Source organism: Onthophagus taurus, chromosome 3 (assembly GCF_036711975.1).
Source record: "Onthophagus taurus isolate NC chromosome 3, IU_Otau_3.0, whole genome shotgun sequence".
Taxonomy (NCBI): Eukaryota; Metazoa; Arthropoda; class Insecta; order Coleoptera; family Scarabaeidae; genus Onthophagus; species Onthophagus taurus.
In genome coordinates, this window is record NC_091968.1 from 3965334 (window position 1) to 3982927 (window position 17594).

Sequence of the window (17594 nt, forward strand, 5' to 3'; positions counted from 1 at the left end):
TCCAAGTTTTTTTTTTTTTGCTTTAATCAATTTGTTTCTATTTTTTGTTACAGCGAGGAGAGACAAATTTGGAAAACGTCACTCACGAAGACGCGGTGGCGACGTTAAAGACAACCCAAGATAGGGTGGTGCTGATCGTCGCGAAACCAGACAGTGCCTTTATGATGCCGGTCACCCCAGAACCTTCTTACTCACCACAATTATGTAAATCAATAAAAGAAAAATTTTATGTTGATTAAATAAAACATTTATATAAATTTTCAGCAACAAAAGGATCTCACGTTTACCCAGAAAGTCATCATTCCTCTTCTTTGGCTTTAGCACCTTCAACACCGAGGGCAGTCAGCCAAGAAGATATAACGCGGTAAGTACATTTCTGAAATTTCCTCTTCAACGGGTATTCAATCGAGAGATCAAATCATTTAAAATGTGAGATGGTTTGAAAAATGCTTGTAACGGATTTTAAGGTTTTAACATTCTGTTGTTCTTCGGTTGATTTTATTGTCGTTGTTTTTTTATTCGGAACGATCTGGAGGTACGATTAAAGTGGTCGCTTCGCGTTTTAGTATGATGCGCGTATTAGCACACAATGCAGTAAGAATGGAATGACGGTTCGGCTTGAATGAAAGACACGGACACCCATGGAATAACAATTTAAACGAACGCGCGGAGGCAGTCTTCGTAAGAACTTCAAAACTGTCGCGTTGGTCGCGAAGAGTATTTTATAACAACTCTCCCGAGGCTGTTTTATAGTTAAACGGTGTGGTTCTTGATTTATTTAAAATTAATTAACAATTTCATGTTATAACACGATTAGAGAAAATGTTATTTTTGTTTAATAACTGTGGGCGGGTTACTACTTTTATCAACCGGAAGTGATTGAAATTAATACGTTCGTTTTAATGAAGTAAGTAACTAAAAATAAACTGGGTTATCATAAAATATTGATGTTTATTTAGTGTAAAAATATCAGTTTACATTTTTGAACAATTTCTTATCAGAATCTTTATTATTATTGTTATTTTTTATCCGCGTGCGTTTGCTGAATCATAACTCATTGACTCACTGCCCAACCACTCATAAATTTCGAGTCAAGGTCTTCGGATCTTAAGTTACGCAACCTTCTTTTCCCACTTTTTTCTGATTACTAAGTCATCGTCTTCAAGTCTTATTATTTAAATACTGACCTTTTTAACTATGTACATCGAACTTTTTTCCAAATAATTATTCATATTAGTTATGTTTATAGGTTAATGTTTATTAAAACAGGACGGATGCGTTTACTAAGCATCGGCACGATGTAAAATGTAGAGCAACATCTTTGAAAGGTCGTGGGAATCTAAACCGAACCGTTCTATATGCGATTTGTCTATTTATTATTATTTTTTTCATTCTGATATAACCTCGTTATGTGGGAGTGTGGACCATGTGCTTTTTTGCACATCATTAATATTCTTATTTTGTTTTAAGTGGTTCACAATAAAGTTTGGTAATTTAAAATATAGCTTGAAAGAAAATTATAAGTTATAGTCGCTTCTAATCTAGCAAAGCTATCCAAGGCAATTTTCGTAAAAAAAACTAATAATACGGCGATGGTAAGGCTAATAGTAAGCGTTGAAAGATATTGAAGATTCCAAACTTAAATGAAATTATAAACACAATTATGACATTATGAATTGAGATGACAACTTTGAAATAACAAGTTATACACGAGAAAGAGATGAAGTCAAACAAGAACGTGGAAGCTGTCCAAGTAGCGATCGAGATAAGCCCTCAAAGATCTGCTTGTCGCCATGGCACTGCTCTCGAACTTTCCTATCGCACAGTAACTCAAATAGTCCAGGCATCGACTCGTTGGTATTCGAGTTCGCGAGAAAATGTTATAGCTGTAAATGAAGTTCATTTTCATCTTAGTAGATATGTAAATGATTCTCTTTAAAAAGAATTATCGTGTATGTTGATGAGATGTTGCGAGTAACCACACAGCAAGAATAACAATCACTGTTCTGAGAGTTCATTCTCGAAGTCAGCAGAAATATGGATATACGATGACCTCCAGGATCGCCTAATTTCAAATTTCTTCTATGGTGATCTTAATCCGTTTTTATCACTCAGAATTTATGTGGCCTACTTGAAGATATTGAATTTTAAGTATAACATTTTATAAAGTTGAATGCTAGGCAATTAGATTTAGCAACTTAGTTTTTCAATTAAAAACATCTTATATTAATAACCACAATAAAATCAATAATTTTCAATTTAACAACATCGACCTTGAAAATGAACCCTCATTCAATTGAATATTAATAGTAATCTTTCATATTACACCACAAAATATTAAATCAACCAATTTAGGTTAAACCAAGAATATAATTTTACCACAACCACAATTTCTATACGTCAGTGAGTGCCTAGAGACTTTCTTAAGCAATGTTTAATATCTTCATTACGCTTTATAGTACTTGCACGTAATCTTTTTTTATTTTCTTATCGACATTAAAGAGGATAGTAAATAGTAGTGATATAAAGTGAGATTTGTTGCAAAACGTCGTTTGGTGAGGTTTTTCAAAGTTTCAAACGCGTGCAAACTTCCCGGATGCAGTCGCTGTCGAGTTTCTACTCTCTGTCCTTAGATGGAAAATAAGCCAAACGAACATTCTATGGGCGGCCTGAGGCGTGGCAGACATATTAATTGCTATTAGTCTAATGAATGAACTCGGGTAGAGCCTCTGGGCAACGGCTCAACAGTAAATAGATTGTTTTCAACCGTGTTACAAACGATAGGATTAATACGAGCGAAATTTAATACATTTGTAGCGGTTAAAATAAAAAAATCTCAGCTTTTTAAAAACCTTTTAAAGCTTTTTCCTTTTTTCCAAGAGTCTTACATAAAAACGCTTTTTTAAGCACCTCTTAAAAAAAAGTCTTTTTAAACCAGGAAGTATGTCAAAATATCGTCTTCAAAGTGTAAAGCGAAACGGCGACGTTCAAGAAGTCTTCCATAAGAGAAGAGAATCGTAGCGAACGTGACGGTGTCATTAGTTTTAATCGGCCAGTATAGAAAGCAAACCGCCATTTACGTGGTTTTTAGTTTAAAAGGACCGTTTATTCTCTAGAGCGCGCGTCTCGAAAGAGCGTCGAAAATTTTATTTCTCGTTTATACTAATTTAAAAGAGTCCGCGAACGAGGTTAGGGTCCGATTTTCCCGTATAAGGCGAAATTTTCACTTTGCATAATGGTCCTTTTTGTATTTACCGAGCGATGGCGGCGACGCCGGCACGACATCTGTGTAATTAGAGTTGGAGATTTTCTTTCATGTTTTATGCAACGACGTGAACGATTAGTTTATTTCTCTTGACAAACATTGTAGCTTTTCTAAATTGATAAAGAAAGTATAAAACGAAACTAGAAAAGAATTGGAAAAGTGTTAAAAGTAAGTCGTTAAGGAAAATTTTGTTACTCAACTATAAAAAATTTGTTTGGAGTGAATCATATCGAAAATATTATCAAGTGCAATGTTTTAACAATCTTATTTAAATAGTTTTTCAAGTATCAAGGTTATTACGTTAACAAGGTACTTTTTGTATACTTTTATTGAACTAAGTTGAACTAACACTAAAAACATTAGGGTTTAGCCCCACGTCTTTCAAGACATCTAAACCAGAATGATTCTAGTTCTAAGTCTAATGTTAGTTCTAGTGACAATACTAGTGCAAAACTAGAACTAACACTAGATGTAGAACTAGAAACATTCGGGTTTAGCCGCACGTCTCTCAAGACGGCTAAACCCGAATGTTGCCAATCAAAATGTTTTTCCACAGAAAATGAAACTATCATCATTACTTTTAGATATTAGGCCTAAGGTTGGATATATCAAATTATTTTCAAAGGATCATGAATCAGAAGTTGCAATATTTTCTTCAGGTAGCGAGCTAATTATTTCTTATGAATTAGATGACCATTTCTTGGCAAAAAAACCGCACGCCATAAGAATCTTGTTTAATTGTTGAATTTTTTCTCTAGCATGCATTGTACCATTAGCACCCGATAAAATGTCGTCTATATAAATATCATTTAAAATAATGTCGTACCCAAATATTAAAGTTTTAGAGTGTTCTTCTAGAGTGCACAATTGACAGATTTTTATTGGATCAGATGGATTATCGCTACATAAAATCTGCTTAAATGGCAATTCAATATCAGCAGCAATTTTATCATTCCATGATGAGGAAGAACAAAATGTTGGCCTACTGAAGAGATTTCTTCTAAAAATTCGATCATATGACCGAGCGATAGATACTCCATGTATTTAGACTATTGATATTGAAAGTTTGGATTTTTTAGAAAACGAGATTCCTTACGAAGTAACACCTTTTCTGCCATTGTATAAGAATCACCAATATTAATTGAAGTATTTCTAAAGGGCAATCATACTATAAATCTTCCTTTAGAATCTCTGGTATGTTTAAATGAGTATGTACTTTATTTTTACCTTGATCGAGCAACTAGATTTGTCAAAAAATATGTTTTGACTACTTGGGTACAATGATAATTTAAGATTATTTTTGAAATCCGCGCGCTAAATGTGTTGACATAAGCTTTGTTCGTTGGGACTGCACTACTTGCACTCACTTGCACTAAGCAGTTTAGTGCAGATGTTGTGTGTTCGTTGGGGATAGTGCAGTTTAGTGCAGCTGCACTCATACTGTTCGTTGGGCCATGCGTAGTGCAACTTCGTGCAGCCGGTGCAAGTTAGTGCAGATTTGTTGCACTTGCTTTCGATTAAGTGCAGTGTAATTCAGTGTAACGAAAATGGCGGAATATTTGAAAACGTGTTTTGTAATAATTAATATTCATATTAAATATTAAGAAATAAAACCTTATAATAATTAATATTTGTTGTATTAGAGAACACAGTACATTAAACCCCAGTAGAGGCAGTAGAAAATGGACGAAATAGTAGATAGATAAATGGACAACAGACTATAAATAAGATATTAATTTGTTTCTTTTTTTAGGGTTATTATAAATTATTAGGCAAAGGAAAAATTCCAAATCAGCCCGTCATTGTTAAGGCCAAATTCTTCTCGAACTCTGCAGAAGATAAAATTAAAGCTGTTGGTGAAGTTGTAATAAAATTATTATAAAAAGAGAAAATCATTATTATAAAGTTATATTTTTTTGACATTAACATAACCTCAACATATTATACACTTTTTTTGATAAAAATCTGTTCGTTGCGACCACGGTTTATACACTTTTCTGACCTGCACTAAGTTGACATGACATTGAACTTACTTGCACTATGACGTCATACGAGTGCCATGTCGTGCAGAGTAGTGCAGTCCCAACGAACAAAGCTATAATCTCAATTTAGATGCAAGTTTGTCTCAGTCAGTGACAGTCTTGTAATGGCACGAAAATATCTTACCATGCCAGAGTTAGAGTCTATAAAATGTATCAGAAAACGAAAATGAAGTGTTGGAAGATGATCCATCGGATCATGAAAGTTCAAATTTAAGTGATTCAGCTGAGGATAATGATAACACAAGTACTACTTTTCAAGTAAGATGGTATAATATGGAACAAAATCATACCTAGGTTGAGTAGACGATCCTCTAGAAATATCCTTCGCGAAATTATGGATGTCGTCATTCAAGAAACCCCTTGACATGGTAGAAATAAATGCTTTCTTTCTCCTTCAAAGCAAACCATGACCAAGATTGGAATTATGAAGTACTAAATATCCATCATTTCAAGAACCAATTTTTTGTTCCACAATGTCTCGAAACAGAATGAAATCTTTACTTAGGTTCATACTAAATATTTGACGATTTAGCAACCCGACCAGATAGACGTGAAGTTGATAAATTGGCAGCTATTCGTCATATTCATGACATTTTTGCTTCAAACTGTAAAAATCCTACATTTCTAATGCTGGAGTTTGTATCGATGAGTAGCTTGTACCTTTTAGAGGAAGGTATCCGTATAGAGTATATAGGGTGATTTATTAGCTCACCATCAAACTCTGACATATGATAGTTAATAAAATTTTCCAATGTATCCAATGTTCAAGCTCTACAGCCAGAAGATAATCAGCAACGGTTAGCATTTTGTGAATGGTTATTGCAGTAACATGCCCAAAATAATGACTTCATTTCAATATATGGTATAAATAATTACCATAATGAACATATCTGGGCATTACAGAACCCGCATGCGATTAGACCAAGGACATTTCAACAACGTTTCAGCATCAACGTTTGGGGTGGAATATTTAACAACGATTTATATAGGTTTGCATGTACTTGATGGACGTTTTTAACGCTGTAAATTAGATTTTTTTGAACAATACACTTTTTGATTTACTTGAAGATATACCTCTTAATGTAATTTAAAACATATGGTACCAGCAGGATGGTGCCCCACCTCATCGCGGAAGAATAGTTGTAATAATATTTTCCAAACAAGTGGATTGGTAATAATGGTCTATTTGCTTGGCCTCCTAGATCCCCCGACCTTAATCCATTGGATTTCTACGTATAGTGTCAAATGAAACAAATTGTGTATCAAGTGGAAATTAACACACGAGAACAGTAATTATTAAACAGAATACAAATGGCTGCTACTGAAATAAGAACTCAACCAGATTTTAATTCGGCTGAAGATCTCTTTAATTCGACGTTGTGAAGCATGTATTCTAGCAGAAGGAGGCTATTTTGAACAATATTTGTAATATTTATGTGTTTTAAAAAAAATGTTGCAGTTAATTATGATATTAAAATAAAAACTTAGTGTTACTTAGTAATTAGCTATCATATGTCAATGTTTGATGGTGAGCTAATAAATCACCCTGTATATAAAATCTCAACCTCATAAGTATGTTGTCAAAGTTTTGGCCCTGTGCGATTCAACAAATTCATATTGCTGGAATCTACAAGTGTACACAGGAATGATAAACAATCCACCAGAAAAGAGCAGGGTATAAACATGAATGTGATTTTTTGAACACCGTGTATACTTACAAGTAGCTAAGACTATGTAATTATTTGCATTTTTTTAGGTAAAAGAGTCGTTTTAGATTTAGTTGACGGATTAAGCAATGGATATGGCGTAACTACTGATAATTTCTTTACATCGCTGCAGCAATCACAGAAGCTTCTAGACCAAAACAAAACTGTAACAGGAACAATAAGAGAAAATCGCAAAGGAATTTATTCCCTCAAAAATCCATCCAGAGGATTTTAGTGAAATCCTGTACTCTAAAGATGCAATTCTAGTTTCTTACGTACCAAAGAAGAATAGAAGTGTTCAATTGCTAAGCACACAACATTCTGAACTGAATGTGTCAGGTGAACAGACAGCCTATAAGCCTCAAGTTATTCTCGACTACAATAATCACAAAGGCACGGTTGATACAGTAGATAAAACGGTCAAGGAATATTCCTACCATCGTAATACAAAACGATGGCTGTTGGTTTTATTTTTCAATTTTATTGACATTGCAGCAATAAATGCTTTTGTGTTGTATGTTGATAAATATGGTGACTACGAAATAGGAAAGTCATTCAGGAGGGGGCTGTTTCTTCAAAAATTATGTTAGTTGTAATCCACTTTTGACTATAACTGACATTTCCTACCCCATATTAGTCAGTTACATCTAGGTTTTACTGTATATTGAATGAGAACTAATTCAATCACATTCTTTAAATTTTAGAGCTCTCTGATATTGATCAAACCTACTTGGTTAGTAAATAACAGTAAAATCGAATAAATTTTCTTTACTGACACTTAGAATACCTATGTTAATGAGGCGAATAAACTAAATCATTAAATTTTTGCTCAAAAAATCGTTATTTTCGCTTTGAATTGATCTTAAAGAAAAAAAGAAAAATACTTCAACAATTCCATTCATCGTCGCCGGTGGCCCCATTTCAATCGTGACAACAACCTCCGAAGGTCGTCGCAGCAAAATTTACCGAAAGGCACCGACATTGTATGCGATGATTGTATGCAAAGTGAACGTTAGTCGCGACAAATTTAAGAGTCCACGGGTAAAATGAATAAAGAATAAATGGAAAACGGGGCATATCGTGCGAAACGAACATTAATCTTTTTGGGCCTGTGTAAACTGTTCTTGCGACGACCAGGCAGACACGCCATCAACCCCACCTCATTTACAAACCTCCCCATCCGTTTCTAATCCCTAAAGAAAAAGGGAGGTTTTTAGTAGACATAGCGTACCCTTCAAAGAAGTAAAAAATGTGGATTTAAAAAAAAATTTAAGTGAACGCTGAACGGGAAGAGAAGTGAAAGAAGGACGAAAGACTTTACCTGTTTAAAATGAACTTGTAACACATTTTAGATTGGAGGTTAAATAGTGATGTTAAAAAAATGTAAACTAAAAAAAGGAATTATTTTTAACAAATTATAAATTTTTATTTAAACATTTTAATTTTTTGAATAAATAAACTTTTGTTTGCGCATTGTATCTATACAAACATTGACTGTAAGTCTGCAAGCTCTGGGTAGTAGTAGGAAAATCCAAGTCGATGCCGTTCAGTAGTAAAGAGCTCGCCGTTAGTGACGGTAGTGAGTTGTAAATGTATCAGTGCTCGGTGTAAAACGTTTTTAAAGTGTTTAAATTTTGTGAAATAATATGTAAAAAAAAATCAATAGATTTTTTTTTTGGTGATTACCTTTTTCGTTGTCGTTCTAAAAAGGTCTGTGACATAAATCGTATTCGAATTTCGCTCGTAATACAAGAGAGAGAAAAATCAATCGACGATAGGTCGTCGAGTTATGATAAAACAGAAAGCCGCGATTTTGATTTACACGGCTTGGACGGTTGATTTATGCTCAGTTTTCTATATGGACGTGCGGAACGGATATTTTGATTTATCGATCGTTTTGTTTGGTTTGCTTTTAACAAAAAAAAAATGGCCCAAGAGAAATCCGGGCGGGATTTCTAAACAAAACTTATTAAAAAAGAGAAAAAAGTAATCCCACAAAAATTTTGGGAAATTTTGAAGAATTTAAAAACGATTTTTTTATGATACTAATCAATGATTAATAAGAATTATTTCAAATCATTTTGATGACTCAATAATCTGAATGAAGAAATTTTATAGTAAAATTATTTAAATGATTTTGTTTGAAATAAATTCTTGTGATATGAATAAATGGATTCCAAGATCTCTTTTATTTGTATGGGTGCAACCCTTATCGTGTTCAGATCTTTGTGAAACCTTAGGGATTTTATTTTGGCTTCCGTTTAAATTAAGATCTTCCAATTTTATACGAGTACGACCAGAATAGAACACGTGTATAAGTCTGTTATTCTTGATTTATTTCAAGAAATATTGATGCAATCGACTCAAAACAAATCCCAATCTAACTTTTATGTCTTTCATTATTTATTAATTTCCTCGATTTAAATAGATGGATAAACTAAATGCATTAAATTCGTTTTATGATCAATATCTCACTTTTCTTTGAAGCAATAACCATAAGATATAGTTTGTAGTTGTGGTACCAAAGACATACAATAATTTCAAAATATACACTGCGTTCTCACAAGTTCTCAATGTAACAAAAGTTTTAAATTCCAATTTAGTGAATTTCTATATCGATATACTTTCAGGCATGTTTATCTACTTATCGCCATTATTTATGCTGTAAAAGTGTAAATTAACAGTCTTTCCTGTAGAAAATATTAAAAGAAGGTGGTTAACGTGAAATTTGGTGCTTTGAAAAGTTTATCTGTAAGAAAATTAACTCTTAAAAAGAGTTTCTTAAGACCCGAATCTTTCTAGTTCTAGGTCTATTATTAGTTACATTTTTAGTCCAATAAAAATACACACCAATCTAGCGCTGAATTACAATTAAAACTAGAACTAGACCTAGAACTAGAAAGTTTAGAGTTTAGCCGTGCGTCCTCAGACGCACGGCTAAACCCGAAACTTTCTAGTTCTAGGTCTAGTGTTAGTTCTAGTTTTACACTTGCACTGTCACTAGAACTAACATTAGACCTAAAACTAGAATCATTTGGGTTTAGCCGCACGTCTCTAAAGATGGCTAAACCCGAATGTTTCTAGTTCTAGGTCTAGTGTTAGTTCTAGTTTTACACTTGCATTGTCACTAGAATTAACATTAGACCTAGAACTAGAATCATTGGGATTTAGCCGCACGTCTCTCTAGACGGCTAAACCCGAATCTTTCTAGTTCTAGGTTTAGTGTTAGTTCTAGTTTTACACTTGCACTGTCACTAGAACTAACATTAGACCTAAAACTAGAATCATTCGGCTTTAGCCGCACGTCTCTCAAGACGGCTAAACTCGAAAGTTTCTAGTTTTAGGTCTAATATTAGTTCTAGTTTTACACTAACACTATTACTATGTAGAACTAACACTATACCTAGAACTAGAATCATTTGGGTTTAGCCGCACGTCTCTAAAGACGGCTAAACCCGAATGTTTCTAGTTCTAGGTATAGTGTTAGTTATAATTTTACACTTGCACAGTCACTAGAATTAAGGTTAGACCTAGAACTAGAATCATTCGGATTTAGCCGCACGTCTCTCAAGACGGCTAAACCCGAATGTTTCTAGTTCTAGGTCTAGTGTTAGTTCTAGTTTTATACTTGCACTGTCACTAGAACTAACATTAGACCTAGAACTAGAATCATTTGGGTTTAGCCGCACGTCTCTAAAGACGGCTAAACCCGAATGATTCTAGTTCTAGGTATAGTGTTAGTTCTAGTTTTACATTTGCACTGTCACTAGAACTAACATTAGACCTAGAACTAGAATCAGTCGGATTTAGCCGCACGTTTCTCAAGACGGTTAAACCCGAATGATTTTAGTTGTAGGTCTTGTGTTAGTTCTAGTTTTAGTTCAATAAAAATATGCAACATAGTGATGTCTAGTGCTAACTGGCGCTACCTAGCACTGTCACTAGAACTAACACAAGACCTAGAACTAGAAACATTCGGATTTAGCGTGAGTCTCTTAAGACTTCTAAACCTGAATGTTTCTAGATCTAGTTTCGAGGTTTTACTGTTCTAATTTTTCATTCAATAAAAACTGAATAACATTTAAAATACAGTTTATATACAGTTTATTCTTACGTGAAATACACACAGTTAATAAAAAAATAAATATTTTATAATTTTTAATCTCATTAATAAATTATTCGAAGCTAGATTGCAAAATATTTTCAAAAGTTTGTCTAACTAATTTTGAAAGTTTCCTCAAAAAAAGTAAACACTCTGTAGGAACACTTTAAGTAATGCGAAACTTTTAAGTTTGTTAAAAACTCTATTTCTGTTGCGGTTTTTGAGGTGAAGTGGAAGTTGATTGGATGAAAACGATACGGCAGCCGGGCGGGAAATCCATTTTCCACCGACCGGAAGTTATGTAGCGACGGAATCGATTACGCGAGTTGAGAGTTGGGTTGATCGAACGCGTCGTCGTCGCTGGAAAATTCTCTTCAACCAAATAGGTCGTCGTCGGTGAGCACGGGCAAATCGAATTTCGAAATTACCAATATTTTTCAACTCTCTCAACGCTGCATAAGATCTCGAAGATAATTACAACTACCGTCGAGAACGTAATTATTGAGTCATGCCAAACAATATTTATCCTGTCAAACAATCGTTAACTTTAATTGCAACTGTAATTGGATAATATTCAAACAAAAAAAGGTTTTTAATGATTTTTTTTAACTTAATAGTTTTTTAATGTTATTTATTTTATTAAGAAGTTTTAATCGTGCTATAAAAATTATGAATTATCTAAAAATCTCGATAGAATCCAACTCAGGGTATTCCCCGAGTTATTATCTATATGATGTATAAATCAAGGATGTCTAGTTTTAAATGTTATTCAGCGCTAGATTGTTGTATATTTTTATTGAATGAAATATTAGAACAGTAATACCTCTATACAGGGTGATTTATTAGTTCACCATCAAACTTTAACATATGATAGCTAATCCAATTACCAAACAAAAATTTTAATGAACATATGTCCTATTTCAATTATTTACGAAATTATAACACTTTAAAGTTTTCTGCAGCGAATTTATTAATAGTCAGTATTAATAGTTAAAATGTACGCTTATAGCACTGAAGAGTATGTTGATATAATTTTGGTTTTAATATGGTTTTTGCAATGGAAATGCTCGACAATCAGTACGAGAATATCAAGAAAGATTTCCACAGTGTCATTTGCCATATTCAGTTTTTAGCGATTCTTTTAGAAGACTTCGAGAAACGGGTAAACCTGCTCCAGCAAAAGCTATTCGACCGCATGTAGTTAATGTAGAGGACGAAGAAGCTGTAATTAATGCTGTCATTGATAATCCTTCAAGCTCTGGAGATAATCAGCAACGGTTAGCATTTTGTGAATGGTTATTGCGGCAACATGTCCAAAACAATGACTTCATTTCAAATGTTCTATGGACAGATGAAACATGTTTTACACGAGATGGTATAAATAATTACCATAATGAACATATCTGGGCATTACAAAATCCGCTTGCGATTAGACCAAGGAAATTTCAACAACGTTTCAGCATCTACGTTTGTGGTGGAATATTCAACAACAATTTACTAGGTTTGCATGTACTTGATGGACGTTTGAACGCTGTAAATTACAGATTCTTTTTGAATAATACACTTTTTGAGTTACTTGAAGATATACCTCTTAATGTAATTCAAAATATGTAGTACCAGCACAATGGTGTCCCACCTCATCGCGGAAGAGTAGTTGTCGAATGGTTAAACCAATATTTTCCAAACAAGTGGATTGGTAATAATGGTCCATTTGCTTGGGCACCTAGATCCTCCGACCTTAATCCATTGGATTTCTACTTATGCGGTCAAATGAAACAAATTGTGTATCAAGTGGAAATTAACACACGTGAACAGTTATTAAACAGAATACAAATGGCTGCTACTGAAATAAGAAATCGTCGTTGTGAAGCATGTATTCTAGCAGAAGGAGACTATTTTGAACAACATTTGTAATATTTATGTGTTTTAAAAAAAATGATGCAGTTAATTATGATATAAAAATTAATACTTAAAGGGCCGGTTGTACCAACTCCCGATAAATTTATCCGATAGATAAATTGGCGCACTTAGGGCCGGTTGTACCACCTCCCGATAAACTATCTAACGGATAATTACCATGGATACAGCGGTTTTAAGCGCTCTCATTGGCTAAGGTCCATTACTACCATCTTTTAGTTAAATTTATCTTATAGATAAACCCATCTACTAACCAATCAGACCGCGTAAAATAGCCGTAACCGTGGTATTAATCCCTTAGATAGTTTAACCAGAAGATGGTAGTAACGAGCCTAAGGGCCGGTTGTACCACCTCCCGATAAACTATCTAACGGATAATTACCATGGATACAGCGGTTTTAAGCGCTCTCATTGGCTAAGTGCGCCAATTTATCTATCGGATAAATTTATCGGGAGTTGGTACAACCGGCCCTAAGTGCGCCAATTTATCTATCGGATAAATTTATCGGGACTTGGTACAACCGGCCCTAAGTGCGCCAATTTATCTATCGGATAAATTTATCGGGAGTTGGTACAACCGGCCCTTAGCCAATGAGAGCGCTTAAAACCGCTGTATCCATGGTAATTATCCGTTAGATAGTTTATCGGGAGGTGGTACAACCGGCCCAAAGTGTTATAATTTCGTAAATAATTAAAATAGGACATATGTTCATTAACATTTTTTTTTGGTAATTGGATTAGCTATCATATGTCAAAGTTTAATGGTGAGCTAATAAATCACCCCCTGTATAACGAACCTCGAAACTAGAACTAGAAACATTTAGGTTTAGAAGTCTTAAGACTCACGGCTAAACCCTAATGTTTCTAGGTTTAGCGTTAGCTAGCACTAGCCGCCTTTAAAGACGTGCGGCTAAATCCGAATGATTCTAGTTCTAGGTCTAATATTAGTTCTAGTGACAATGCAAGTGTCAAACTAGAACTAACACTAGACCTAGAACTAGAACCATTCAGGTTTAGCTGTCTTAAGAGACGTACGGCTAAACCCAAATGTTTCTAGTTCTAGATCTAATGTTAGTTCTAGTGACAGTGCAAGTATAAAACTAGAACTGACACTATACCTAGAACTAGAATCATTCGGGTTTAGCCGTCTTTAGAGACGTGCGGCTAAACCCAAATGATTCTAGTTCTAGGTATGTTCTAGTGTTAGTTCTACATAGTAACAGTGCTAGTGTAAAACTACCGCTAACACTAGACCTACAACTAGAATCATTCGGGTTTAGCCATCTTTATAGACGTGCGGCTAATCCCAAATGATTCTAGTTCTAAGTCTAGTATTAGTTCTAGTTTTAACTGTCACTCAGCGTTAAATTGTATTATATTCTTCATTGAACTAACACTAGAATTAGAACCATTCAGGTTTAGTCGTCTTAAGAGACTCACGACTAAACCCGAATGTTTCTAGTTCTCGGTCTAATATTAGTTCTAAAGCTAGTGTTAGTTGTATATGTTTCATTGGACTAAAACTACAACTAGAAAGTTTCTGTTTTAGCTGTGCATCTTCAGAGTCTTTAAAGTGCAAATTAAAAATGTTTCATATTACGAACTTTTGGACTCCCTTCCCCGTATTACTCCGTAATGTCGCGGTTTTAATGTATTATCAATTATCGTAATGTTTTTTTCCCAGTTTCTTTTTAATAAATGTTAAAGTTACATGTTTGTGCAAAAATCAGGGTCGTCTTGTAAATCAAAACAAAGGTTGTTCAGTGAATTAATGTGGGGTCCGATTATAATTCGATGGTCAACGGGTGTCTCACAAAAGGTCGGTCAAAGTTGACCTGTTTTTTATTTATTTCTTTTATTTTTACATAAAGATAATCCGATTAATTAAATTAAGGGGAAGGCCAAAATCCTTTTCTTTTCGCCGCGTCATAATTCTATGCTTTGCGAGTAATGCGCGTAAATGAACCGTTTTTTACTTCTCTTTTCGGCGATTTTAAACCGGTATATTATTTTTTTTAATGCCTTCACGTCGATTAACAGTTCAAATGTGTCACGAATTCCCAGTTAGATGGTTAATTAAATATTCCCACCATTAAGTTCGTCTTACGAAAGTTGCATGTTAATTCGGTTGGAAATCGATTCGAATTCGATTGCGTCACAGATTTTTAAGAAATTTATCTAACAAGTTTGGATTATTGAAAAAATTTTAAAATAATGTATAAAGTTGAGAAGAAGTCGAAGATGACGCGAAATAAGCAGAATACATTTCCGTTAAGGACAACGTTTGCTACATTGAGTCGAAGATTCAAGAATAAAGACAAGGTTAAAAGGTAATAATTTTCTTCTTTTTTTAGATGTATCGGATGTAATGATCGTGAAGTTGGTCGCGAATATTATTATCTTTCTGTGACAAGCAAATATTTATTCTTCTCGCCTTTCACCCGGTGACAATAAATTTTCTTCAATTTTTGTTACTCGTTTAATAACACTTTCGAGTTGACAAGTGTACTTGCGGCACCTTTCACAATTCGTATATTAACGACGAATAAAATGTGTAAATAAGAAAATGTAAAAAAAATATTTTGTAATATTCTCAGTACGTTTTACAAGAGTAACACAATACGCGAGAATTTGTGGTACGACCTTCGTTCGCCATCATTAATCAGGCTAATGTACCGTGGTGTACAAACAATTATTAGATTACAATGTTTAATCATTCAAATGATATGTTATTGGTTGTTTTAAGATAAGGGTTTAAAATTAAAATATTGTGGTTTTATTACAAGTCATTTTTATGTAGAAAATTATTTATTTCCATGTGTAACATACTTACGTCACTCACTTTATTCACTCTAGTTAGTGTAATTGTTGGTAATTTTGGTGATAAAAAGATTTATATAATTGGATAAATACTCCTCGTTTTACCTCAATTCTTTTATGTCCAACTTTAACACACCGTAATTTAACCCGCCACTTTCTAGAGATTCTACCCGGTTTTAAACGCGCTTACAAAAAGCCTGTTAAAATGATTACAGCTTTTGAAATGTTCGCGGAAACGACGTCTGGTTTAATACGGTATAATCATCCTAATTAGCATATTTAAATTACTGTTCGCTTTTTTTTATGGATGAACTGTTTATTCTACTTCTTTAACAACATTCATATTACTTGTTATATTGACCTAAACAACTTTATCGACAAATTAAATCAGTTTGTGGTTTTAAACTTTTAACCACTATTTAAAGATGTGTCAATTGGTGCAGAATAAGAACATTTTAATCGATAAATAATTATTTATGTATTAAGGCGCGAAACTAGAGTGCCCTTATTTACATTTACAGTTAGATGAGTGACATGTTTGCATTTAAAAATGTTCATATTATATTTTTTCTGATATCTTTGAAATTAACCTAATCCAAATTGTTTAAAATAGTTAATAAATTGATTTTATTTTAAAATTATCTGGAGAAAATCTCTTCCTCTTTTGTTCGCCGAGAGATTTCCTACAACATAGCAACAATCAATCAACTTTTCCAGCTTGCCTATTTTTATGGCTTGTATGGTGATTTCCTCGAAACAACTTGGTCCTTTCATCAAATCAGTGCGTAGATGTTTGCACTAGTATTGTCACTAAAACTAATATTACAGTTAGACGTAGAATCATTCAGGTTTAACCGTCTTGACCAGTGATGGGTGCTGGGTAAATACCTGGCGGGTAGCTATTTCTAAAATGGGTATTTATCCAGGTATATACCCTGGTCCGGCAGGGTAAATACACAAACAGTGCGTATAAAAGTGATACAATAAGCGATAAACAGTGAAAATATATCAGATTCCAAAAAAAAAATGAAGACGAAGATGATGAAATGGACGTTGAAGACATATCATCAGACAAATCTGTCGTAATTTAGATTAGATCAAGTTCGTACTTATAGATAAAGTTATTATGATTATTATCATCAAGCAGACCTCTGCATCCATTGTTGGACATAGACCTCCCCTGTTCTATTCCATTCGATTCTATTCTGTGCTGTCTTCTTTTGATTCTTTTGACGTCTACTTCGTCTGTTCGCTCGCGGTATCCACTCAAGCAACCGTTTTGTCCACTGCTCATTCTTCATTTGCGACATAACCCACCAAGTTCCACTTAAGCTTTGCCACATGATGTGGTCAACACATCATTTACGCCAGTTCTTCTTCATAGGTCTTCATTTCGTATGTAATCCCTCAGAGTTACACCCAGGATCGACCTCTCCATTTATCTTTGCGTTACTTGGACCCTCCTGGCAGAGGCTACCTCATAGCCAAGATATACATAATTGTCAACCCTCTTAATCTTATTATCCCCAATGTTGATGTTAGAGCTGGGAACAAGATTTGTCATAAATTTTGATTTCTCCTTGTAGATATTTAGCCCGACTCTTGCACACATCTCCTTTAAGTCGTTCAGCATTAGTTTAATCTCTCCAAGGCTATCCGAAATAAGAACTATATCGTCCGCGTAGCGCAAATTACTTCGGCATTTGCCATCAATGTTTATGCCTTTTTGGGTCCAATCCAGT

General features: G+C 34.1%; 1 protein-coding gene across 12 annotated transcripts in view; it reads left to right on the forward strand.

The window, feature by feature from the left end:
- The window catches only part of LOC111418340 (discs large 1), a 439942-nt gene that overhangs the window by 397816 nt on the left and 24532 nt on the right, over nt 1–17594 (forward strand). For all 12 annotated transcript variants that reach the window (XM_071194892.1, XM_071194889.1, XM_071194887.1 and 9 more), the window contains 2 exons: nt 54–204; nt 265–364. In XM_071194892.1, coding sequence (XP_071050993.1) covers nt 54–204; nt 265–364 — 251 coding nt within the window. The remainder of the gene's footprint in view (nt 1–53; nt 205–264; nt 365–17594) is intronic.